This window comes from Coturnix japonica, chromosome 3 (genome assembly GCF_001577835.2).
Source record: "Coturnix japonica isolate 7356 chromosome 3, Coturnix japonica 2.1, whole genome shotgun sequence".
NCBI classification, from domain to species: Eukaryota; Metazoa; Chordata; class Aves; order Galliformes; family Phasianidae; genus Coturnix; species Coturnix japonica.
This window is the reverse complement of record NC_029518.1, coordinates 30,504,974-30,532,449: the sequence shown is the minus strand read 5'-3', so window position 1 is coordinate 30,532,449 and position 27,476 is coordinate 30,504,974. Positions and strand designations below refer to the sequence as shown.

The following is a 27,476-nucleotide window of genomic DNA, read 5'->3' as shown; positions in this document are numbered from 1 at the left end:
TGTTTCAAATGATTAGGAACAGTTACCATCAATAAATGTTACTGTTGTGTGTATGTCTATAACAAATATATTCTGGTTCTCATTCTTGCAGGAATAGTTCAGTTCTGTTCTCATTTAACTCCTGAAGAGAAAGGGGCTTGAATAAGGAATATCCCTCTTATGGACAGATACATTCTCCAGATGGGCATCTCCTCTTGAGATCCCTTCCTTGTCTTTCTGATACTTGAGGAAAGCTGTTTCTTTTGTTAGTTTGCCAAAGAAAAATACAATTTGCATCTTTCCTACTTCAGTGTACAATTCATTAATCTCCTAGACTGAGTTTTGTTGTTGTTTCTTTTAAGATGCACATATGTTATAGGAAAGGCAGTACTTTTTTGTTGGACTGGTATGGCTGGAAATGGCTAACAAGCTCTTCGGGTTGGAAGCAGAAAATGAGCTGTACTGACTTTGCTTTTGCATTGCCCGGTTGCTGGTGGCTCATCAGCCTCTGTGTGCTTACAAGGAACTCTTAGAACATTCATTCTGAAAGCACCTGGCACACAGTCATTCCAATTCCTAACCTTCACAGAGCATGTGCTCATTGAAGTATTATCTAAGGGCAGGTGTAGCTGCCCATGTCTTGCCACTCCTGCTGAACCAGTAGAATGGTATGTGATGGAGTGACCCAAGAATACCTGAGTGGAGAAGTAAACTTCTGCTAATAGGGGTTGGTTGACTACTAGAAGTTATTTTAGCACACTTCCTGGCAACTGTTACTTCAACATTTCTGTTGTGTTAAGAACAAAGTGTTTTAGAAATAAACTCAGGAATACTAACAAGTTGTGTCAGGACAAGTGGTGAGGGCAGTCACAGAGGGTCAGAGTACTTGATGTAGTGAAGAAAGAGGAGTGGATTGGTCAGGACTCTGTCCAGTTGGGCTTTGAATATCTCCAAGGATGGCTGCTCCACAACCTATTCTGGGTAACACCTTTCCAATGTTCAATCACCCTTATTAGTGAATCTAATTTTTATGCTTAGTGTTTCTTATATTTAGCTTGTGTCAGTTGCCTCTTGTGCTTTCTCTGAGAGACTCTGAGAAGAGTCTGACACATCTCCTTTACTTTCTCATTTTGTATTTATATGTGTTGATAAAGTTTTTCCGAGCCTTTGCAGGCTGAACAATTACAGCTCTCTCAGCCTCCTCTGATAGATGCTCCAGACTCTTAATCCTCACTTTGGCCCTGTCCTGGAGCTGCTTCAATATGTCCATATTTTTGTGCTAGAGGTAAACCGAGGACTGGACTCAGCAAGATGTGTCTCACCAGTGCTGAGTAGAGAGGAAGGTTCACCTCCCTTGACTTGCTTATCAGTAATGCAGCCCAAGATGCTGCTGGCATCTTTTTCATAAAGGCATCTTGCTGGCTGGTGATCAATTGCTGCCTGCAGGGACCTCCAGGCCATTTTTGCAGAGCTACTTTCCAGCTGGGTGACTGTCAATCTGTACTAGTGCATGAGGTTATTCCTTCCCATGTGCAGAGCTTTGCATTTTCCTTTGTAGAACTTCATTAAGTTTCCATCATCCCCCTTTTTTTTTTCCAGCCTGTCAAGGTCTTTGTGAATGGCAGCACAACCTCCCACTGTATCATCATTAAACCTGCTGTCAGTTGACTTTCTTATTGCCCTGGTCATTAATGAGGGGGTAAACAGTACTGGCTTGGCTCTTAGCTCCTGGGTGTACACTGGTCACTGGCCTGGAACAGGACTTCCTTCGCCTGATCACAGTGCTCTGTCTCAGACATTCAGCAAGTTTTCAATTCACCTCATTGTCTGCGTAGCCTGCTTTTTGTATTTTTGTTGTAAGGATGTTATGGGAGAAAGTGTCAAAAGCTCTTCTAAAGTCAAGGTAAATGGTATCCACTGTTCTTATCTACTGAACCGGTCACATAATTACAGAAGACTATCAAGTTGATTAAGTGCTGTTTATCCATCCTAAGTCCATGCTGAGTACTCTTCATGACCTTCTTGTCCTACACATATTTGAAAACGACTTCTGGGATTATGTTCTACATCATCTTAAAGGGACTGAGGTGAGGTTGAGCAACCACGTAGCTGCTTTCTTCTCCTTGTCTTCTCTAAGTTGAGAATGGTGTTTTCTTTCTTCTAGTCCTATAAGCAACTACAAAGGTTACAGAGGAATGCTTATTTATTCTCCCTGGCATTTTGTCACTTTTATTCTGCAGTTTGAATTCTTCTAGCAAATAAAATGAAACAGTATCTTGCATATTTAGTGAATGTGCATTTCAGTTATTTCTGTAGTATATATCAGAACACAATACCTAAGCATTCAGTGAAACAGAGTTACTAAAATGCTTATTCCTTTGCAGGAAAGGATAGGAAGCTACCTTACGAACCTTGTCAAAGCTCTTCCATAGTACAAGAGTGCTAGCCATTTTTTTGCTTTAATTTTTAAAATACTTGAGTTAAATCTAATGAGATGTATGTAACAGAGCTGCCTTTCATCTGTATAGTTGCTAAGTTAAACCAACAGTATTTCTATGCTTCTAAAAGCTGGAGAAACCAAGTAATAAAGTCCTCTGTAAGTACCATACAACTCTACTGCTGAGGGTTATATTCTTTTCTTGTAACTATGTGCTTAATTGCAGCATTGTTTAGAGCTGCATGTTCACTAAAAGGGAAAATTGACCCCTGTTGTGAGTAGGTGGTGGATTATTTTTTTTTATCAGCAAACCATCTGCTTGTGTGTTATCTGAAGACATGTTGAATGTTCTCTTGGAAATAGAGTGACAATCTGAGTCAATAAACAGGTTCTGTTTGCATCTAGACATTGTAAAATAATTAACCTATCTATATGTTTGGTGTGGTGCCATGAGTGACAGAAATGAAAGTTGTTTAGCTTTTATTTCTTCCAGGTTTATTTTTACTTCAGACAAGCTGTGATCTTAGGCAATAAGTATGTTTTTATTTTGGCCATGGATTTAAGTGGAGGTGGTGCTTTTTGTTTATCTTTTTGTTTTTCTTGTTACCTCACTGAGCACTGCTGTGAAGATCAGCTGTGCTGTTGGTTATTTAACTGGAACCAATAATAACTGCATGAAAATACAGATGTATAAATTGTTGTTGTATGTAGTTAGCTTCGCTTTACAAGACTTCCAGCAGGGCAAAGGGTTACTGTATAAAATAATATCCCCATACCTTTAAGCTATATCACTTTGCTAATGTGATCCTTTACTGACTGGAGTTGAGCATGAGCTTAATTATAGTACCATTTATAAATGCTTCTTCTGGTTTTGTATTTTAGGTCTAAAAATATCTGGAAGGGGATTAAGTGGTTCAACAAGTAACGCTCTGATGGACGACAGAGAATTTCCACCAAATGATCTACAGATAGACTCAAAGGACAGTCTTCCTGCTGACTATAGGGTCGAATGTTTGACCTCTCATTTGGTTTCTTCAGCCGATGAAAATGAGAATCGACTTGACAACGATGGGAATGATGTTTTGACCACTAGTAGAACTGCTATGGGAAGACAGGATGAAGGTGAGCAGGACAGCATCAATAATAATGAGAATATGGACAGTGGAGACTGTACCCCAGGCTGTAAGGAAAGTGAGACTGGGAAGAGATCTGTGAATGTCCATATGGACCCTCAGCTGGAGGAAAAGCTTATTACAGAAAAACAGCCAGGTGGAAAAAGAAGCCCAAGAAGCAAAAGAAGCTCCAGTAAAAAATCTAAAGGTACTTTCTGAAAAATATGTTTCTGTTTTGTTTACTACGAAAAATAAATCTAAAGTTTTAATCTGTGGACTAGTGATAAAGATAGATTTTAGATGCCATACTAATTATTTTTAAAATTTAACTAACTTTTTTTTTCTACTTCAATATTACTAAATCAGATTCAATTGTAGATGTTTTAATTGTATGTATTTTAATCAATCAGCTATATAACAAATGAAACACATCAAGGAAGGATGAGTTGAGCAAGTACAGACTTTCAACATGGAAACTGGGCTGACTTCCAAATTAGAGTGTCCAGAAATTCAGGCATTATGTTTGTGCTGAAGTGCTCAAATGCAAGATTTTGGTGTCTGGATACAGAGTCAAGATTTTAAGTCTTGGTATAAATACTGTCTAGACCTGCTGCTGTCAGAATTTACTTAAGGTGTTTAAAGCTTGCTATGCAGTCTTAGGATGTGCATTTCAAGTAATGAGTTGTTCGAGTGTGTTTTGATGTTACTTCTCCTTTAGTTTTTTTTGCATCAGAGTCAGGGAAGGAATACATAAAAATTTATTCCATGTCTTTTTTGAGATGTTTCTTCCTTTTCAAATGAGTAGGATTTGTCTGCATCAACATGCATATTAGGCTTATGCCATAGATCATAAAGTTTATGTGACATTGTGCTACAAATATATTAATTAAATTCAGTTTGTTCCATCCCATTGGTTTCTTTGAAAGCTGCTTGGAACGATTGAGTCACTCTTGCTTTTTTTCTTTTTTTCCTCCTAAAGGCTGAGAAGGTAGGGAATTGGGGGAATAAAAATAGTGGAGTTTTACAAATGACTTGTGTTTTTATGGCCTAGTTCTGAAAAATGATTATCTGAAAGGGTTGCAAAATAAGTGGAGCAAGGAAAAGGAAGTTTTGTGTTCCATGTATTTTACATACAGGCAAGATCTAGAAGAGAAAAATTATGTATAGTGTTGATTTTATATTTAAAAAGAGAAGAAAATAAAACAAGAGATTGGATGAAGTAATTGAGGGAAATTAAAAAAATAATAATAATAATGTAATGCAGATGTGTGGACAGAAGCACCTGAGGTGTGTGATGAGAGGAAGAAAAGGAGAAATTTCCCTGAACACTGAAAGCCATACTTTACATGCATTCTGCTTCCATTAGTTTGTATTCTTGCTGATAAATGCAATCACCTGATGCAAAAGTACCACAAAAGCAGCTATTCATGATAGGTGGTACACTTAAGGTAAAAAGCAGAAAACTGAAATAAAGAAAATTCCTTGGAAAAAAAACCAACACCCTAGAGATGCAGAATACAATAGAGAAGAATATTCTGCTTGCAGAGCTTTCTAAAAGTCTGGCTGGGAATAAAAAGCAAATCTCTAGATTCACTCAGAGTGAATTGACAAGTTTGTTGCTTCTAAGTCCTGATTTTTTTATCACATTTGTTTGGATATTAGTATTAGTTATGAATAGAAAGACTATTTTAAGAGGCCAGTGATGATCAAAAACATGATGCAGCTTTAAATTGACAAATTTACATTTTGATCATTATTGGTTCTTAGGTTCCTTGTACTGAACTGTGGTAGCTCTGGTGCAATAGGAATGGTGATTTATCAAGTGTGATTTGCTTCTATTTATTCTTGTAAATGTGAATCTTAAAGTATCCCTGTTGTCTGAAACAAGAAAGAATAATAATCTTTTCCCAGAAGATCAGCCCTGACATAATTGGTAGCTGCATATTGTATTATATCATGAACGTGGCACAGCATGCTGTCCTACATTTGGTTATTTTTCCCGGTGTTCAACTCTGCAACACGCTCTTTTCCTGTAATTATTCGGTTTATTTCACAAGGTTTTAAGAACATGACGAATGAATAAATGGAAAGGGATCTTAGCCCATAACACCTGTATGATGAAATAATGTTACTAAGTGTTGCAGCCTCAGAAAATGTTCTTGGTTATGTTGTTACTAAGGGGCAAATACTGGCTTGTATTTAAATAAAGAGAGGTAGAATTAACCTGAATTACTCTGATGCGTTGTATTAAATCCAGTGTAGTAAATGAGGGCAAAATTGGATTCCAAGTGAGTGACAGCTCAAGTATATGCAGGAAGAATATGCAGTGTCTAACTATGTAGTAGAGAAGTACCACAATAACATTAATCTAAAGGGGTTTTGTGGTAGTTGCTATTGAGCATGTTTCATGTTTTGATGTGATAGCTGTTTATTAACTGCTTATTAAAGTGTATTTTTAAGTGAGTTTTTTTCCTGAGAGAGGTTTGCTAAAACATGTGCATCTTTTTGTATTTCATGGCCACGTGCTGAAAAAAAACCTTCTTAAATACAGCCTTCATTCTATCTAAAAACACCTCTTGGTTTGTAGTTTGCATCCAGTTATGTCTCTTGTTGCTTTTGGCCCCGTAGCAAGCACAAGTGGAAAAGAAGAGGCATGCATTAATATTGAAAAAGCAATGTTAAGTTACACCCATATTTTGTCTGGCCATAAGCCGTGCAAAAATAGCCACCCACGGAGATTGTTAGGACTCCTGACCTGGGTAGTTTACAATAAAGAGTTTATAAATAACTAAAATAGGACAGTGGTGCCTTCCATGGATATTCAGTACCTTTCTTAAGCTCTAAATCTTAAACCTGGATCACCACTGTAGGGTTTCAGTTGCAGTGATCGCGAGGGAATTTGAAATATGCTGAGTGCTCAAGTTGCGGGAGCAACAGAATCAGAATGGTTACAGAAAGTGAGGGTGATTGTTGGGAATGGGTGAGCTTGACATGGTGCCCCTGTGTGTCCTGCTTTTAGCTGATGAGTTCTTAGAAAAGGGTGTAGTTTGGGAAGAACATGCTTACCATGGTTTAAGTTTATACAGGTTTCTTGCACAAGTCTCAGTGTATTTGTGTTTATCTCATCTGTGCAAGTTGCTTTTTGTATTTTGTCCAATTGATTTAATTTCAAGAAGTCCTTAATTTCACGTACGTATTTGCTGGGACCGAAGATAGTCAAGATGCCATCACTGGGTTTTTGGGGGGAAGGTTGGTGGAGCTTTTGTCTTTTTCTTTTCATTTTTTTTCTTTATTTCCTTCTGCATCGTGCTTCACGGCTCTCAGTTGTTATGTACAGTGTCAGGCTTTTCATTAATCAGTAGGATACAGTTTTCCTGCAGCAATACTCAGAATGTGTTTTCTGAGAACTAGCAATATTTCTGGGGTGATTGTTTGCTTTTTTGTCCCCCCTTCAAATTGGAGATGTGTTTCACAATTTCTTCCAAAATGGAATTTGCTCTTTTCAGAAACTCCTGGGCTGAGTGTGCTGCTTTCTAAGAACAAGATGCACCTTTACATGGAGAAAGCAGTGTCACTATTGGCTGACCATAATCTTTAACAAGTAATTTTAACTTTTACTTTAAGCCATACCATACTTCAGTCACAACACGGGCATTATCCACTTACAGCAGTGTAGCATTTGAAATAATGCTGATATTTTAACAAATATCTTCTTAATTTTGTAAACCTGTGTCCTCTCTAAAGATATCAAATACATTTTGTTATTATAGAAAAAATAAGTTTGTTCATGAATTGAGCAATCAATTGTTTTAGGACTGGGTAGGCACCTACTCTTTACTAATGCAGTAAAATCTGTAATGGCCAAGTAGCCAGCTTTGCAGAAATAAAGCCAAGCTTTGTGCTAGAACCAGTTCTCTTAAAGGAACAAACTTACCACTTTCACAGAGCTTTATGATAGTGTGTGTCTGTGGTAGATCCTATCTCTTCATAGCCCTCAGCAGCCATGTCATAGCAAAACTTACAGCATGGTCGTAGTTTTATTTTGTGGTGCAAACAGTTCCTGAACTTTTTACTGGTACTTACAGGAGGAGATAGTTAACAAATCAGAACTGCCCTGCCAGTCCACTTAATCCAGTGCCTTGTCTCTGATAGTAGTAATGGGAGATGCTATTTAGGGAGCGTATACAAGCCTGACCGCTTTCTGCAGCCTGTTCTACATACTTACCCATATTCTACAGTTGTTGTATTGTGGGTATTACTGGGTAAGCCTATGCCTTGAGAAGAGTCTCTGTCTAGAGAAGAGACTGGAACTGTGCACTGCCAAAAAATCTGCATTCCAAGTCAGAAAATTCTATCCTCAATTTAGTTCTCAACAGTCTGTCTGATGATGGCCAACTTTTGTGGGGTTTTTTTGGCAGATGATGCTCATATTCTAATGATCCCACAGAGTCATCAATAATGACTCTAAGATCTTCCCTGAATTTTATTACCTGTTTTTGAAATTGGAATTGTACAGGCAATAGTTTAGTTTTACCTACACTGCAACTCATCAGCCACCTTTTTGTCAGCACAAGTTCTTGAAGTCCTTCTGGAGTTCATCACCATTCCTGCAGTATCTGACTGCCCCAAAGACCTTTGTCATTTGCAGTTTGAGATTTCATTGGCTTTACATTATGCTTCACATACATTGCCAGTCATTCACCTGCAAACCTTCCTTTTTTACTTCTGTAAAAGTGGTAGACAGGCAACAGTGGATAGGGAGGGAGTGTACCAGGGAGGTACTGGCTTCCTGCCTACACAGAAATTCTGTTTATCAAATTCCTTGTGTTGTTGGTGCCAAAGGGGATCATCATTACTGGCTCATCTCCTGAACAGTCTTGGTGTCGAGGGATGTTTTTGTTTTCACCCAGCAGTACACTCCTTGCTGGTGTCTGTGTCCCACAGCAGAATTCCCACATCATCTGCTTCTTTTTTTAAGTTCTTGTCATCACTGTGAGGAGACACTGTGTTGTCATCCAAAGAACAGGTTGAATTCACCTTCTCAGCAGGAGACCTTCCTTCCCTGGACTTCTCTCTTTACAAGCTCCTTAGCAGGTGCTGACAAGCACAGTTGTTTACTAGTGTCCCTTTTCAACACCAGGATTCAAGGCTAAGCCTCGCGGAATCCGGCCTCCTCCAGCCGGGCCCATTTAACTACACGTTCACACCAATATGGTGAATAGCTAAATGGCGTTTTATTGTGTGTGTTTAGGCGGTTTAAATAAGCCGCTATCTACTTCGTCTACACCCCTTCTACATATGCATAACTCCTTCTACATATGCATAACCGAGCAGGGGAGGGCCTATCGCGTTACATCCCGAGTGTTCATCGCACGCCTAAGTGCAACACACCAGCCAAGAGCCTACGTGACGTAGCCATTCAGTGCATTCTCCAGACATTTGTCTTAGCAAGCCAACAAAGCTCTTTCCTGGAGGTAGGTGACCGCCACCAAAACACCCACTCATCTCAAACCACTCCCTGCCTTCCTGGAACTCACTGTTATTTCTTTTCTTCCTTCAGTCCATTCAGAGCAAAACTTCACCTGTTTTAAAATGGAAGTTTGGCATCTCAAGCCTGAACTCTTAGGTATTGATTTTAGCTGCTGAAACAAACATCAGCCACAACACTTCTTTTGGATTTGTGGTCTCTAAAAACAGTTTAGGCTAGTTGATTTTTTTTTCATACCAAGTTTCAAAGGAGTCCCAGTTAGTAGCGTACAAAAATAGCTGATGTGTGTCACTGTGTCTTTCCAGGTAGGTGAGCTGACATTGAGACAGATCTATCGCAACTAATTTTGTCAAGACTAATACTTTGTGTACTTACAGGACTATTGCTTAAGATGATAAGATTTTATCCACAGCTTTTTTATTCATATTTCCTAAAAATGCAGCTCAGCGTATCTTTTTTAATCCTAACCTAAGTACTTGTTCTTTTCAAAGGAGTTCCTTCAGTGGGAACCACAGCCATCAAGGAGGAAAATACTCCTGTTACACATACGGATTCTGTGCATTCTGAAGGTGCTGTTGAAGCAAATGAAAATTACCACCAGAAAGAACAAAAACAAACGTTGCAGTCCCTTTTCTCTTTGCTTCGTGAAGAGGTTGAGCAAACGGATTCAAAGACGCTGCCCCTGTGTCTCCATCAGGTACTTCCTATGATTCTGGGTTGCTGCACACAACTGTGTGACTGAGACTTTTTCTCAGTTGTAAAAAGATGCACTGATTCAATATATGTCAGTATTCACATCTGGACAGTGTATTTTCAAGTTTTGCTGTTTAACAGAGGATCAAGGCAAATATGTCCACTCTAATAGATATTAAATTATAATCTCTCTCGGAAGTACATTCTGCTTTAGAAGGAAACTCTTAAGGACAGGCTTTCCATGATATGTGGGACATAAGTGGGATATTTAGGACACAGAAATGCAAGATAGCTGATGTCTAAATCACATTTTGTACCTGGAATTATTTTTGCTATTGCAGACTTCTTCCTAGCCTGAGCTTCATGTGTGAAGGCTAAGATTCAAGATTCCTTAGTATATACTTTTTCTAGCACAGTCACCACATCTGCACTACCAAAGGAAATACTGTGTAATTTGAAAAGCACACTTTGAAAAGTATATGTCTAGAACTGAGTGCACTATTAATGCATAGTTCTGTTGTGCTGGACCAACAGCGGGCTGGAAGACTTTTTGTTTGGCTGAAGTGACTCGTAGGCTATAGAAACATGGTAGTGTCTGACTTATTTACATTGTCCTTATTGTGAAAAACTGGACCATTATAATATTTTAAATATTTTCACTATGATGACACACCTGCATTCTTATTCTCTTTTGACAGAGAGACCTTATCTCTAAGGTCCCTTCCAACCCGCACAAGACTGTGATACTGTGATATTGTGATAAGAGATGATGTTAGGAGATGGTTCTTTTTCATATCACAGTTATAGAAGCTTCACATTTAACGCAGGAGGGGTTTTTGGGTTTTGTTTGTTTTGTTGTTGTTCTTGGTTTAAGATTTGTGTTTAAGTGAAGTTATTTCTTATTGCTCCTTAATTTATTTGGAACTTAACATTGAGGTTAATCAGTTGTACTTACAGACGTGTCATATTTGGTGCTTATCTATGAGTCAGTACAAAGTTCTACTTTGGAAAACAGTACCGCTAGGGCAAGAATCTCAAAACTCTTGACAAACATGAAGGTGTGTCACTGACCGCAATGGAGATGAAATCTGTTCACAGCTTCATGCGTGAGGAAGCCAAGCCCTAAGGCAAACAACCTTTTCAAAGTCGCACAGAAACTGTGACGGAACTGAAAGCACAGTCAAGGTTTCCAGATTCAAACATGTCAACCAAACACATTCTCTTTCTTCCTAAGACATATCAAGCAATTTGTATTAGGATATTTGTAAAACGCATTTCTGAGGTTTATGTTGTATTTACAAACAAGCCCATCATTATTCTTCTGATTTCTGAGAAAAGTCTACCTACTTTTCTGGAAAACACAGGTTTTTCATGTTGTAAATCTTTGAGAGTATTTGTCAGGGGGGAGGAATGGTCTTTTTTGGTAGAGCTATCTTGTTACAGACCCAGTGTTAACTATAGAAACGTCAGTTCTAGGAAGAAAAGACTCGCATTTGTTCTGTCATAACAGCAACAATTCTAATCAAACAGCTGCTGTCTGGCTGAACTGTATGACCTGCTCTATTCTGAAAGAGCTTCAGACACCAAGGTGCCATGCTTTGGGAAATGACAGAAGAAGTGGAGAGTCTTTAGATCTTTTTACAGAGAAGAGTAGTTTTATAAAGAAAGCAGAAGAAGGTTCCTGCAATGCTATTGTTTGGATTCTGCTGGTGTAACAAAAAGAAAAAAATCATTCCTCTCATTTTTATCTCATGAATTTCAAATGCTTAAAATTTGAAATGTTGTAAATGGGATATAAACAGGAAGCCTGCTGGTATATCTCTGATCTTGCAGTAGGTTTTACTTTCAGTGTCTTTGATCCAGAGATTGATCTTTTCTCATCAGTCAGAAAGCCTCGACTTCTCCATTTTATCACATTGCACTGTAATGTTCAGGAGAGCTTGACAGTGATCTTATGTCATGGTCAGTAATAGAAATAAAACTCATCTATCATTAAACACAGTGCTTCTGTCATTTTATAACTTCCTAATATAATCATTTTTTAAAAATGGCTGAAATAAATGTTTGTTGTTGTAACAAGACAAAACCCAACATACATTTGGGCAAACTCATTTGTGCAAGTAAATGTACAATATCTTTGATACTCTCTTTAAAGCATCTTTCTTAGAATAAGAGTACATGCATTTAGTGTGAATATTTGTATTCACCCAAAGCTAAATATGAACCTACAAAGCAGACATTTAAAGTTATGATGAAAAGTTTAAATTGTATCCCTGCCACTCTTATAAAAATGAAGGAATGCTAATTTTCCTGTGTATTTTTTTTTTTTTTCCTTTTCAGATAGCTGAGACCTATTTTCAAGAGGAGGAATGTATCCTTTTACCTGTAAAATTTGTTATGTGGCATTAAAATATTCTGATATGGTAAAACAGAAAATACATACTTTGATGGTGACTCACAGGTTGTGGGTCAGGGCAAACCACCTCAAGTACAGTGTTTTGGGCACCTCCGTACAGAAAGGAAACTGAGGTGCTGGAGCAGGTCCAAAGAAGGGCAACAAGGCTTGTGAAGGGCTTGGAAAATTAGCCTTATGAAGAGAGGCTGAGGGAACTGGGGCTGTTTAGTCTGGGAAAGGAGGCTGAGAGGAGACCTTACTGCTCTGTAACAGTGCTCACAGTGAGAGCGGGGTTGGTCTCTTCTCACTGGTAACAGGTGACAGGACAAGGGGAAATTGCCTCAGGTTGCACCAGGGTAAGTCTGGGAAACACTTCTTTACAGAAGGGTTGTGAAGCACTGGAATAGGCTCTCCAGGGAGGTGTTCAAGTCACCATCCCTGGATGTGTTTAAAAACTGTTTGGATGTGGTTCTAAGGGACATGATTTAGTGGAGGGTTGTTAGTTAGGATAGTATGGCTAGGTCATGGTTGGACTCAATCTCAATGATGGTTAAGGTCTTTTCCAACCTGAGCAGTTCTGTGATTCTATGAAGAGCCATAATTTACCCATGAGTGAATATACAGCATGTTAGCAGTTTCTTCCTAATCTGACAGTTGGAATGTAATTAAAGTAATAAATCCACTTTAAAAAACTGTGCTGGTACAATTGTTTATAGTTGGGCAGAAACAAGGAAGTAAGAAAATGGTTTTAAAGGACATCTGTTTTATAGGATATGTTTTGTTCCATGTATTAATAACTGGAAATATGTCCAGTCTAGATCAGATTTACGTTATGTTCTATCGAATAGGGCACTATCATAGTAAGAACAAGATTATCACAATGGTTGACTAGACTGTGTACTATTAGTGTTTAGGTTAAAATAGAAATACACACATTGTGCTAAGGGAAATCAGTAACCTGCATACAGCAGCAACCTGTTCTTTGTCAAGTGCTAAAATCATACCAAAGTAGTTTGAAAAACTGTCACAAGAAACCAGGGGTGATTGCCTCTGGGAACAGCCAAGTGGTTACTTTGATTTATTCCTAGGTAACGTAAACAAGTTTGGTCAGTAAGTTAGAATAGTCAAACTGGTCATAATTGAGATATTTCAGTAATTCTGGGATGATAATTATATTAAACCTTAAAGTATATATACATATTTTAAATCTGGACTGAATATTTCTGTTTGCTTCTGAAGAAAAATGTTCAGGCTGTAAAAAGAAGAGGCAAGTTGTGAGCTCTTCATGTGCGTATGATTCTCTAAAGTGTGTCAAGTTTAACAAAGTCTCTGTGTACACATTGTTTCTTTATTATGTAATTTGTTACCTTTGTAATAACAATATGGAGCATGTGGGCAATTATCATGATTAAACAACGAAGCAAAGGAAACACAGTAATGTGTCCTTAAATGTGTCCTTAAATCTTGCCAAATTACATTTGGGTATCATATAAAAACAGGGAAACAGCTATAGCAATGTTTTAAAGGGAATATGTAAAATTACCCATCACTGTCTTCAAAAACATCCGTCAGAAAAGGGAAAATATATATATATATATATATATATATATATATATATCACAAATTAGCAGAATAGAAAAATTCTGCAGGAAAATTATGGCTGTTCTTGGAAAAAGGCACTTAATTTTAAAAGAACATCCAGCAGTATGACAGAAATGGCTCTGGGCAGCCTGTTTTAGTGGTTGGCGACCCTGGCCGTGGCAGGGGGGTTGAAACTAGATGATCTTTGAGGTCCTTTTGAGGCCATTCTATCATTCTATGATGAAATACAGTTTCTCTGTCATAGAAATTGCTTAAATGGAAGAGCCTTATATTTATATCTGATCAAAAGAAATATTTAAAGTGCAATATACACCTGACATGGAATTCAACACCACACTATAGTGCATATTTATGAAGGAAATCTCCCCTGTACTTGCAGCCATCAGTTTCCTGAGGTTAAAAAAGAACTTACTTGATCATGTTACATGGTGTTAATTATCCATGATGGGTATTTTAATTCATCTGGTGTAGAACTGCATATTTAACAATAATTCAGGGTCATTACTGTGATCCTCTAAGGCTATCTCTCTGATCTCTATTTCTGTTCACAGTAACAGAACTCTTTAGGGCAAGGAATATTCTTTCTGGTAATACTGTTGTTTATAAGCCATGCCATTTATATGGTGCATGAGCCTAACAAACATAACAAAAACTTATGTTTTTGCTTATGTTTTTTATAATAATTACTTCAATATTTTAATTAAAATGACTATTGGAAATTATTTTTCTATATTATGAATAAGTTCGTTCAGAATACTTCTATTCTCATTGCACTGTTTAATTAAATTTGAAATAGCTGGTAAATGTGGCCTTGAACAGGAAGACAAACAATTTGAGTTTAATGGAGCTAGAAATACCCTCCACTATTACAAATTATAAAGATATAGTGATGGTTGTCTGAATATGATAAGAGCCCTAAGGGAGGGAAGGAGTTCTTCATGGAGACAAAAATGAAACAGAATCTGTATGAAGAAGAAAGAAGGTGTTTAGCTGCCCAACAGCGCTGAATACAGTGGTTGAACAGGGGAAGGGTTAGTTCAGTTAGTTATGTTTACTGACACATCATTGCATTTCTTGAGAGACGTATACTAACATTTGTATCGTTGTTTTGCTTTTCTCTTCCAAGAGCTTTCATTTACCTTACAGTTGTCAGCACAGTAATGTGTTGCTCAACTCTTTTCTAGGAAATCTTATGTTAGCTACAAGACATGTGAAGAGGTAGCTGCTGAAAAGAATAGTTTTCATTTTTGGAACTTATCTTTGTTCTCATTTGCTGTATTCATGTCTGCTATAATTTTCTCCCATGCACAGAGATCTGCAGTCTAATTATTGTTCAGGATGATTTAATGATGTTTCAGGTACATAATGATCTTCCATTCAAATATGATATCAAAAACAAATAGTAGCATGTTCGCATGTGTGTTCATTTTTCTTTAACCAGCCTTTAAGATGAGAAGGCAATGAAGTTCATTCAGCTTGAACGATTGTATCATGAGCAACTGCTTGCAAATCTTTCTTCCATACAGGAACAGTGGGGTAAGTACAGGCTAAACTAATATGATAGCAGCAAGAGTTCACTTGTTTTGCCTTTGTAAATAAAAGAGTGATTTGTGATCGTAAAGCCAATAAACAGCAGAAATAGCATTTATACCCATGTTTCTCTAGTTTGTTATGTGAAGAGTATTCCATCTTTGAGCCCCTTCTTGCATGTTTCATGAAAAAGGTGCAAATTACTTGTTTATCTATAAACCCCATAGCTTTTAGGGGCTCATTTTTACTTCAAGTTTCAATCTGATGTGTTGTAAATAAAGTATGTGATGGCAAAATATGATGCTTTTTGCACAACCTGAAACAACATTGTAGAGCATAGCAGTGGATAAGCTGTTAATTTTTTTCCATGAATTAGTTAATTATGCATGATTTGCGTTAAGCAAATATTACTTTTGTAATAGTTTATTTGGATATTTGGATTTAATTTAGAAAGAAAATGGAAAGCAGCAGTTTCTAGTCCAGTTAGAACACTGAGGAATTCAGCTAAAGAACTGAGTAGTGAAGAGTTGGAAAAGCTTACTAAAGTTTGTTCGTCGCATCAACAGTAAGTATAATGTTACTTCTTTAGCGCGAACGTGTTAGTGTAGCTGTTCTGCTTATTACTACTGGTGTTTTAAAACAGTCAGACCCAAAGTAAAATCTACCTTCAGTGAATTTGATAATAAAGAGGTTGCTGCTCTGGATATGCAACGAAATGTTTGAGTTACCATCAGTTTTCATGATGTTCTAATATCATTCAAGGAATGCATAGAGGCTAGATCTGAACTGCTTTCAGCAAATCGCTGTTTTGCCAGAAATGGAGCATTGAGTTTGTTTGTAGTTATCTTCAGCCAAAATAGAAATGGAGAAGTGTTAATTTAGGAAGAGACAGACTGCAGATGTGACAATGGTACTTGTACCTCTAGCTATTGTTTTGATCAATCATTCTTACTAAACATAATTGCTCAAGACCTCAAACTCCACAACTGACATCTACTCTGCAGGATTTTATTTGCAAATCTTCTATATTCTGGGATAATTCCATTATGTTTTGACTCGTTATACTCAATAGATTTTACATTAATTACTTAAGCAGTCGTTCTGTACTTACTAGTGTAGCTGTTTTCTGAAAAGTTAAGAGATCCTGGCTTATGCCTTCCTTGCCCAATTCAGCAGCCATCTGAGCTGTTTTATCACAATAAAGCAAACTTCCATGGGTGCAATTGACCCAGGGGAAGATCTGATATTCCATTGGTGAATGTCCTACCTGCTAGATCTTGAGTTTAAAGGACAGACAGAAAAAAATGATACTAACTACCTCTGAGAACTGATCAGCCAAAAGGCACTCTCAGTTAAATGGGGAGAGAGAACTTCTTCAAATATATTTGCATGGGCTTAGTCAGTCCGGATACAACAGAAGCCAGAATACTCCTGTTGCTCTTAGAGTATGGTTTATCTTCCACATATGTTTCCTGAGTGATAATACAGAAGTTAGAAGACACCCAGGCTGACCATCGGAACCCAGGCTGAAGTTGTTTGGGAAGGAGTTTGCAGAAAGCATAAGCCTGCATTTCCACAAGAGGAAGAGGCAACTCTAGCACAGCAGGTTTACTGCCATGACTGTTGCTTCTGCATGGTTACTCTGAGTGCCTGCAGGGTTCCTCAACCTACATTTCATTATGCGTGACCTTGCAAGCTCACACAAATATTAGGATACAAGACTATTATGATTTATGTGCTGCAACTTGCAGCACCTCCCTGGGCAATGAATTGTTGCCTTGTTAAACATTACTCAGCTTTCTCCTCATAATTTTTCCAAGCAGCCTCACTTTTAAATACAAAAATTCATTTATGTATCCTTTATCTGTTCGTAGTCCTGAGGAAGCCTGAAACTTGAGAAAAAATTGAGGACTGTGTTCATTTGCCATGATTAGTTCTCCATATTTACTATTATCACTTTTCCAAGCTCTCCAGGCAAAAGCCTATTTGCTTTTCCTGTTTCATATCTGTTTTCTACATATTAAGCTGTATTTATTTTGAAATTAAAATGATACTTTAATCCAGGGTCTTGGAAAATATGAGCTTTTTGTTTTTGTAAATGAAAGTAATTTACATGCTGTGCATGAATGTTTACATGGTTTCCAAAGTCCACACTATTAACAATGCTGACTCACCTGTGAAACCCAGTGGAACCAATGGGACCTCCTATATCATTAAATCCCCAGGAAATATGTCCCAATGTAAACAACACAGGGGGAGAGAAATAAGGGAGAGGAGGTGGCAGTTTTTTTCTTTCCTCAACATCTGCTCTAGCAATCATTGTTTTTATAATAGTAGATATTGCGCCCTTATATTTTTTAAGTTGGCAATGTTCTCTTTTAGCATAGACTTTAAAAGGAATTTAGATCACAGTATCATAGAACTGTAAGTGTTGGGAGGGATCTCTCAAGATCATGGGGTCCACCCCTTGCTAAAGCAGATTCCCTACAGCAGGTTGGATAGGGAGGCATCATGATGGGTCTTGAATATCTGCAGAGGAGACTCCACAACTTCCCTGGGCAGCCTGGTCCAGTGCACCCTCACAGAATAGAAACACAGAATCTTAGAACTGATCAGGTTGGAAAAGACCTTAAAGATCATTGAGTCCAATCACGACCTAACCATAGTACCCTAACTAACAACCTTCTGCTAAATCATGTCCCTGAGCACCACATCCAAATGGTTTTTAAACACATCCAGGGATGGTGACTCAACCACCTCCCTGGGGAGCCTATTCCAGTGCTTCATAACCCTTTCTGTGAAGAAGGTTTTCATTATATCCAACCTAAACTTACCCTGGTGCAACTTCAGGCCATTTTCCCTTGTCCTGTCACCAGTGAGAAGAGAACAACCCCATTCTCACTGTAAGCACCTTTCAGATACTGGAAGGTATAAGGTCTCCCTTCAGTCTCCTTTTCCCCAGACTAAACAGCCCCAGTTCCTTCAGTGTCTCCTCACAGGGCTGATTTTCCAAGCCCTTCACAAGCCTTGCTGCCCTTCTCTGGACCTGCTTCAGCACCTCAATGTCCCTTCTGTATGGAGGTGCCCAAAACTGAACACAGTACTAGAAGTGAGGCCTCACCAATGCCAGGATTCCATTGGTCTTCTTGGCTCATATTCAGCCGATTGTCCATCAGTGCACCAAGGTCCCTTTCCATCAGGCAGCTGTCCAGCCACACCTCCCCAAGCCTGTAGGGCTGTCTGGGGTTGTTGTGACCAAAAGGCAGGATCCAACATTTGGCCCTACTGAAACTCATGCCATTAACCTTGGCCCATCTATCCAGTCTATCCAGGTCCCTCTGTAGTGCCTTTCTCCCCTCAGGCAGATCAACACTTCCTCCCAGCTTGGTTTTGTCTGCGAACAGTAAAGAAGTTCTTCCTCATATTTGTATGGAACTTCCTGTGTTGCAATTTTTGCCTGTTACCCCTTGTCTTGTCACTGCACGCTGCTGATTTCAATGACATTTGTTATGAAGAATGCTGTTGTTGAGTAGTGTAATTTATGCCTTTTTTTCTTCATTGCCGCAGGCCACGGGCACCCGAAAATAAGGTAAGCAGCCATTTCTGTAACTTCTGCTTTGCCGAAGGTTGCTAATAAATGTATTTTTAATCTTATTGTAGTTTTTCCAGCTTAGTATAGAAACTGCTTGAAGCATGAATGTTTCAAAAAGTCACAGTATTCCTGCTTGAGCCCCAAAATTACAGGAAATATCATCATATTTTACAGCCAGTAGTTGCAGATAATACATCAGAAAGCGGTTGTTTGCTCAAGTTAACTGGATCAGAGAATTTAAAGGAAAGAGAAGCTGCTTTCAAATCAGGTATGTGTGACTGTATGTCCATGCGTTTGTTTGAAATATTGTCTCATAACGATGTATTGGTATAAATATGGTGAAGCTATTTCATTTGAAGCTACTTTTAGATTACTACAGACTGATCCATTTTTTGCATTTTTTTTTTTCACAACAATTGCACAAAATGGACATACTATGCACTTTTAATTAGTCATTGATATTCAGAAGTGTAGTAAGATATTCTAGTCTCTATGAGAAAAGGTTTTTGTAGATGAGTATGCATTTATAGCAGCCTCCCTAAGCTAAAATTTGTGTAAAACTAGAGATAGGATAAATAAATGATGATAAACATTCTGAATTGTGGCCACTTGATGTATTTAAAAGTGTTAGTAAATCTTTTTATTTCGGCATGATATACTGATTATTAGCCATGTATTTCTGTAAAAAAGAACAGAAAATTAAGGAGCTTTTTGGGAGCCTAGAAGAGTAAGCTAGACTTCAGCTAATTCTTTTCTTTAAATGCTTTTATGTCAGTTTCACTTTCCTCCTCCTGCCTTGGGGCAGCAGCTGCTTTATTTGAGTGATGTGTTGGAATCACTGAAAATTAGTAAACTGTTACAGTGGAGACAGAAAGAGAATTGTTTGACTACTATGCTGCACTTCGTCTTCACTCTCAGCTTAAAATGTTCCTTTTATGCTGTATTCAAGTTGCCAACAATGGCCTAAACTGAGGATGTTTCCTCAAAAACAGCTGTAACTTCTCACAAGATGAGAGTTGACCAAGATGACACATCCAGAGGCCCCTTTCAGCATAAACTTTTCTACAAGTGCATATCATCCAGAAAGTTCTGAAGAATTTGGAGTTAATGAAAATACAGAATGACAATTCTCTAAATACATGGATTCTCTTAATCTTCATCCTCTTTTATCATGACCACTATATTGCCCCTTCTCTCTCTTTGTTCATGTAACCAAACTAAAAACAAAATACAGAACAAACATGCTCTACAACTCAGAAAGCAGTTTGAAAGGACTGGATTCTTTTTTAGTTTTGGATGGTTAAAAGAACATGGAAAAACATTGGACACTTGAATTTGGTCATTGTTTTTGTTCCAGCTGGGAACAGCAGCTTTCTGGACAGCAAAAATTCAGAACTTTTGAAACTTGTGAGTTAAGTACCATTTTGTTTCAATGTCAAATGACAGCATCTAGGCACATTAAAATTAATGTGTAGTTAATTGATGGTATAAATGGATTTCTTTTGTAAGTGTTTTCAGAACATCATCAAAACCTTATGTGTAGGATTTACAAGAGATGCCTTTCACAAGGTTAGCATGTTCTTGAGGAGGCAATGACTCCTGACACTGGCAGATCTCTTGATTTGTTAAGGAAGTTTTAATAAAAGCTGTGGTCATGCTGCCCCTCACAGTGTCCATATGTCAGCAGCATGCGGCTTTTGTCACAGTTAGGATTTGTGTGAGGAGGATACCAGCACAAACTTAGTGCAGAAAATGAAGAGAGATGATCCGTAACTCTGGATCTGTAACTATCATTGAGTGCTGCACAAAAAAATAGCCAAACGGTGGCTCAGTTATACAGTGCTCCAGTGATAAGGACTAGAAGCAGTATTTGCATTTCATAATTCATATTTTGTCTGAACTCCAGCAGAATCCTATGCTACTACAACTGTACAGCTTATAATATTTAAACTGGCCTCTTCAGCATTGGTCCAAGTACACGGCTTCTTCTCATTGCAAACTTAAAATGCTTATGATCTGTTTTTGTGGTCTTTCTTTCTACATCAGAATGAATCTTGGTTTTGGTTTTTTTTGTGGTTTTTTTGTTTTGTTTTGTTTTGTTTTGTTTTTTGTTTTCCTACTTTCTAGACAGAAATGTATCTGCCAATATGAAGGGGAACTACTGGACTGCTAGTTAAAATATGACTTACAGTGTGACAGGAAAAGGATACACACAAGTGGTTTGAAGGCTGTCCTTCATATGAATTCGTATACTATTGCATTTTCTCCTCCGGAAGATTTTATCTTTGATTCTACCAGCAGAGAGACTGAACCATTAAAGCTATGTGTATATTTTAGAGGATGAGAATTGATTCATACTATATTCATCAATTTATTTTGTTTCTAACTGAAAACCTTAATGACCTTGGTGTTCACTAAAGGTAATCATGAAGCATTCTCTAAAGAAATGATGAGTTTAATGACATTCTTGTACCCCTCTGTAGGCAGATAGCAATGCTGGAATCATTTATTACTTTCTTAGGAACAGAAGCCTGTAGAGCTCAAGGACCATCTTTCACACTGAAGAGTTCAATCTAATTTCTGACCACATTTAATCTTTGATGTTACAATTGGTGCTGCCAACAAAGATGCCTGTTGTATCATGGATGTATTCACTGGGAAAAATTGACAGATGGTAACAAAACCTTGTCCCAGTAATCCAGGCTATGTTCGACCTCATGACCTATACGTGAGAGGCTCAGTATCCTATTACGAGTCCTTTGGGCTATCTATTCATCTGTGCCTATTTTTCAAGAAGTCCCTGTCTCATAGCCATTTCTTCATTCATAAGCCAGGTTCTCAATGCCTCTCCGGGTGTTAATTTTGTTCTGACATTTGTCTGCATTCTGAGATGGCTGAATATTCTTTTTTTTAATTCCCTAGCCTGTCTTTTTTATACTGCCTCGTACTTCATTGTCTTTGAAAATGGGGATAGCATGGAATTTTAATAAAGTTGGTCAATAAAATGAATTAATGTGAACATTTCTTAAGACAAAAGAATGTGACCTTGTTTCATCTAAAAAGTGAAAGGCAAGAGCTCAGATTTAAAGCGATGTTTTAACAGGTGAGGGAGGAAACGGTTATCCTTGAGATAGATCTTCAGTCACTGTCAGAACACATTCTGTTAATGAGGGCAGTGTTTGATCTCTTTGTTAATCTATTCATGAGACCTTTCTGCTTTCGGATGTGACCAAAAAAAAAAAAAAAAAAAAAAAAAAAGCAAACAGGCATTTTCTAGAAGTGGGAATTTTTTGTTTGGAGCTATTACTGTTAATATAACAGTAAGCCTGCTACAACATAGTCTTAACTTAGATTTTATTAAAGGATGGGGAAAAAGGTCATTTTTGTTAGAGTCTTCATGATTTTTAAGGGCAAGATTTGACTTTGAGATTCTTATAATGGCTGATGTCTAGTAATTTCATTCACAACTCAGGCCAACCATCTATTCCTTCATTAGCAGATCATATCAATGGTATGTGAATCACAAGCTATGTAGAATTCCTTTCAGCTCTCTCTGAAATTCCACATAAGATAAATGAATTTCTATTTGTTTTATAAATATGAACTCTTAAATAGTCTGAATCCCATTTTTAATATGTAAACTAACATCCAAAAAGTGACTTGTTACACAGTGTTACATAAGATATTATAACTGGATTTTTAATTTATGATTGATCAAAGGAGCTAGTTACCCACTTAAAATAATGTAATTTAAAATATATTAAATTACCATCATTTCAGCTTTCTTAAAATACTACTGAGATCTTCCTGCATGGTAGATACATCGGCATCAAAATACAGCTTTCAGTAGTTTTTAAGTGCATTTATCTGTGCTTCGGACCTCCATGATGTGTGCTCACTAAAATATGCTTTAGAAGGAATCTAGTTACTTGGAAAGTCACTTGAATACATGTTCTTCTGAAAGCATGGGAGTGACTCTCTCTCTTTACAGGTGGACACTTGGGCATATGCTCAGCCTGTAAGAATGCACATGAACACTTTAATCGTGAGTCAGCTTTTTAGACTACAAAACTTTTATTTGCCTGGAGCGCAACGACCTGCCCTTTATGGGAGCGCATCTTAAGGATTAGATTACAATGTTATCAAATCACAGTATACTTTTTCTCCTCTCTGCTGATGCTTTGAATCATTTAAAAACACTGCAACTGTTTTCCTGTCGCACTTAGGTACTGAAACTTGTCCTGGCATCCGACCTAAGAAAGAAGATCAACAGCCGAGCTCCCATCCTAGCAGTGTAAAGCAAACTGAGGAGCAGGAGGCAGGGAGCCTTTCGGTAGCTGCAGGAAGGGACCACATGGAGGAGCAGCACCACAGTGCAGAATCAGCGCTGGAGCCACACACCCAGTCCACAGGGACAGTGGGCAGGCCTTCTCCGGGCTGTTTATCATCAGGGGATGCTGGCAAAGATAACAGTTTGCTGCTGAGAGAAAGGCAGATCTCTAAGGATGCGGAAAAAATAGAAGAGACAGCTGGGGAACCCGGAGTGAAATTCTCTCCCGGGCCAATGGTAGATGCCTTGGTTTTAGCAGATGCTGATTTTATGCCTGCTGATTTGGTTTCCACTGATAAAGATGTACAAGCTGATAAAAATCGTCTCAGATCAAGACTTGTTGCCAGCTCTTCAGAAATCACTAGTGCCCAGCTTGGAAATAATGATTTAAACCAGCAGCAGAAACAGCCTGATGATGATGATGAAAAATCTCCCCAGGACAGAATTGCTTCAATTGCATGCTCTGAAAGTAGTAAAGTATCTGAACACGAGAGTACTGCCCGTTCACGAGTATGCAAGGAAATGCAGAGAGCAGCAGGACAGGAGAAGGTAAAAAGTGAAGAACGAGAAGATGAATATCTCAGATTTTTAAATGGCAACGTAATAGACTCTGGAGAATCGTTTGCAAACTTAGCAAATCAAGAAGAATTTGACACTGTCCCAGATATTTCACCTGAACGAGCATCTTACAGCTCACTGGAAGCTTTATCACTAGATGACAGCTTTTCTTCTCTTGATGAACTTGCAAGAAGGATAGAGATTGCTGAGGTAAATACTCTGAATCCTCTAAAACCCTCCATGTTATCTCAGTTAAAATATTTTAGGTATTCTCAACTTCAAAATATGCCCAATATCTCTAATCTTTTTATTCTGAAGCCTGTATGCATTTACTTGTTCTGAGTTAACTCAGGTAAAAAGTTCCCTTTTATCTGTTTGTGTCCTTCTTGGCAAGTGCTGCTCCATGCATCAAAAAATCACATTGATTTTTACTTATTAGTGCCAACTCTTTATTGTTTTTAAATTTTTAACATAAATTGTTAGGAGAGGGGTTGACAGTCCCTGTTAAATTATGGTTTTATTTAAGAGGTCTACAGAATACCTTTGTTTATAATATGGATTTTGTCTATTCGAAGAACAATATTTACTTTTCCACTCCTACTGACTGAAGGTGAGAAAAGCTGCGTATGTAATAAGCTCTATAAATGCATGGACTTCCAGGTTTGCCAGGCTTAGGAAGTTTTATTGTTCAACCAAACTTAAGAAAGAACTTCTAAACCTGAACCCATCATAGGCCACAACAAGGATGAGTGTTTCATAAGCTGAAGTGCTTTTCTGGAAATATATATTATATATTAAGTTTTATTGCTGTATGACTTGGTCAGAGACTGTGTGGTTCCTTCTTCACTTTATCTTCTGGTTTTGTTGCATTTGCAAATATTGGAATGTAAAAGCTTTCCTTTAAATGTAAAAATGGGATTATTATGAAATTATGTGATTTCAGTTGCTGGAGGGGAAAGACAGAAGAAGATGTCTTCTTGGTTCCTCTCTATTTTTGATGAATTTGACAGTGCAACATCCCTTGGCAATAAAAAGTAATAGTACTTTTCTACAGATCAGAAGCTAATACATGTAGATCAAGAACCCATAAATGCACACAGACTGCACCCAAGTGGGGAACTAAGTACTGGAGATGCACGCTGATGTTATTACATCTTTGGCAAAATCTCCATAGCTGGAGACAAAGCATTTTGTGTCAGTGTTTTGGTTTTTTTTCCCCACCTAAGCAGCTTCTTTTCTCCCTTGCAACTTCAGGCATCCTGATCACCCCTAAGACACCTTGTCGTTCTGTGGGATGTCAGGGAGCATGTCACATACTGGGACTGAAGGCCCTGTACACAAAGCTGGTTTTACTTCAGCTGTTTTGGATTCAGTGGTAGCTAAACACGAGCTCTTCACAGCACATACATGTGGGATCCCACATATATATTCATATAGGTAATTAAACTTTGCACTGGATCCACGGGCTTAATCCACTGATTTCCAAGGAGATAATTGTTTTATGTAGAAAAATCATAAATTAACCCTATAGCTGCTATTTTTAAGTTGCTACGCTTAAGCCATTTGCATTTTAAAGGATTGCATAGGAAGGAGCATATTGATAATGTTAGAATAGTGATGCTTGTATTGACTGGGCCAGTGGCCAATGACAACAGTGCTTTACAGGGAATCCAGTGTCATTTCTAGTTCACTGTCCGACTGCTAGTACTGCCAGTACTCTGACAGCAGAACTGGGCCTCTAGAGAGGCAAAAAGAACCTTGAGTATTTCCATAGCATTGTTTTTTTAAATTATTATTATTTTGTATGTAGTGCATAATGTTGGCTGTCACTGGTGGGAGTCTTTGCTAGTCTTAGCAAGAGACCTGAACTGTGTAGGGCTGTGGGGGATTAAATAAGGGAGAAGCAAAGATGTGTTCATTTTGACACCAATTAAAACTTGTAATATGCAACACCTGGGCTTGTTTTACAACATCTGAAATTGCTGGGTGTACACGGGTGTGTAACCTGTATTGTTTCATTATACATTTATATTTTGTTTTCCCAGTTAATCTTATTACCAGTCATTACCCTCAGGGGTTGCATCTCAGACTTGGTGTTCACCTGCAACTTCCTCAGAAGGCACCAGGAACTGACCGCGTGGCACCTCTGAGGAATGACCCCCATTTACTCACACTGACTTTGTTTTAGCACTAAAAGAAGATTCTACTGATGTTTTGACGAGCAGATTGATCTTTGCATCCAACCATAACAATTTTTTTTTCCCTTTCTTGTTATCATTGTCAGCCTTTGAAGTTGCACTGTTCTGACTGTGGCCATCTAATAAGTTTACAGTGTTTTCTTACAATAATTGTGGAAGAAGTACTACAAATGCGTTGTGTAGATACATGCAAGCATAACAACAAACCTTACATGAGGGGTGCCAGAATAACAACTTTATAAAGGTCAGTCAGTGTGACTATGATAAAACTTTTCCTGGAGCAAATAGTTACAAAATTGTCACAAATAAGTCAGAATGCAGAGCAGAGGTAAAGACTGTTTTGAAATAAACTGGGTACAAAAATCATGTGGTAGAACCAGTATTACTCAATGGGGGTGTAATATCAATTTATTGTAAATGGGGAAGGATAAGTACTTGTGTCAGAAGGGATTTTTTTGAGTCCATATTGAGCACAGTTGTCTGACAGAGTTCTGTAATTCAGATCCTTTATGTCCCTTGCTTTTAGGCTACAATTTGCAACAATTAATTAAAGACTGGAAATCTGCTGATTTTTTTTTCTCTGGCTTTAAATAACTTGAAAACTGAAATCATTTTTTACATATTTTACAGTCAGTTGTACTAGGTTTTTCTTTACTAATACTATTCATGCAAATTTGTGTGCAAATGATGGAAAATCACTGAAGCTGTATAGAAAGTGCCTTCATACACCTAGTGAAGAGCTTCAGAGTGTATCAACAATTGGCAGTGACAGATTTGAGAAGCGTTTGATGAAATGGCACACCAGCAGTCACACAAATTGTCACCTCAGTAATGTAAGGTGTGTTCTCCTGTATGAAATAAAGCTTTATATCTGTGAGATTATTAGGGAAATGAATAAAATTTGTTTGTTTTTCTTTCTTTTTGGCAAATTATCATTTGAAATTTGTTTCAGAAAGTGAAAGTATTGAGACTCCTTACCACAGTGTAAAGTAGTAGCTTTGGATTGCACTTTCTGTATACAAAGATTTCAAAATCTACTCAATATGTACTGACTGGCAGCTGATTTGGGTGCAGGAATGAAGCCTCCACCTACCTGCACGAAGTGTGCAGACAGTGCTTTGTTGAGATCCCTTGTCCTGTCGTATGGCTCAGGTCCTTTAGATTTGAGTTTGCTTGCTGTCATTCCTGAAGTTAAAGAAAAAATCCATGTTTCAGTAGTGTCTGTTACCTGTCGCTCTTTTATGCTGCACAGAACAGCCCACAGCACCGCCTGGCGCAGGCCTGCATCTTTCCTTTTGTGGTTCAAGCCAAGAACAGGCTTGACTTGTGGTTAGCTGTATTAACCACACTTCCCTCATTAAATTCAAATTTAAATAATGATTTCAGGCTTCTTAAATTCCTCCTACCTCAAACACCAACGTAGAATCCTTCTAGTCTTGTATGGTAGCTATATCTCTGTTCTTCTGCTTTTGATGGCCATTTAATTAGCAAGAGATGGTTCTAAAGTAATCCATTTGTCTGCTGCTTTGAACTCTTTCTAGATGAAAGGTGCAAGAAAAGAT

General features: G+C 38.0%; 1 protein-coding gene and 1 long non-coding RNA gene across 3 annotated transcripts in view; one reads left to right on the top strand and one right to left on the bottom strand.

Moving 5' to 3' along the window:
* Positions 1 to 27,476, top strand: part of CNST (consortin, connexin sorting protein) — a 46,076-nt gene that overhangs the window by 8,888 nt on the left and 9,712 nt on the right. For both annotated transcript variants that reach the window (XM_015857594.2, XM_015857593.2), the window contains 8 exons: positions 3,299 to 3,736; positions 9,508 to 9,713; positions 12,050 to 12,080; positions 15,156 to 15,242; positions 15,687 to 15,801; positions 18,804 to 18,825; positions 19,003 to 19,096; positions 23,055 to 23,926. In XM_015857594.2, coding sequence (XP_015713080.1) covers positions 3,349 to 3,736; positions 9,508 to 9,713; positions 12,050 to 12,080; positions 15,156 to 15,242; positions 15,687 to 15,801; positions 18,804 to 18,825; positions 19,003 to 19,096; positions 23,055 to 23,926 — 1,815 coding nt within the window. In that variant the 5' untranslated portion in view covers positions 3,299 to 3,348. The remainder of the gene's footprint in view (positions 1 to 3,298; positions 3,737 to 9,507; positions 9,714 to 12,049; positions 12,081 to 15,155; positions 15,243 to 15,686; positions 15,802 to 18,803; positions 18,826 to 19,002; positions 19,097 to 23,054; positions 23,927 to 27,476) is intronic.
* LOC107311245 overlaps positions 27,197 to 27,476 on the bottom strand; it is a 28,393-nt gene continuing 28,113 nt past the window's right edge. Inside the window, exon 4 of the long non-coding RNA XR_001553958.2 lies at positions 27,197 to 27,451. This is a non-coding gene — a long non-coding RNA (uncharacterized LOC107311245). The remainder of the gene's footprint in view (positions 27,452 to 27,476) is intronic.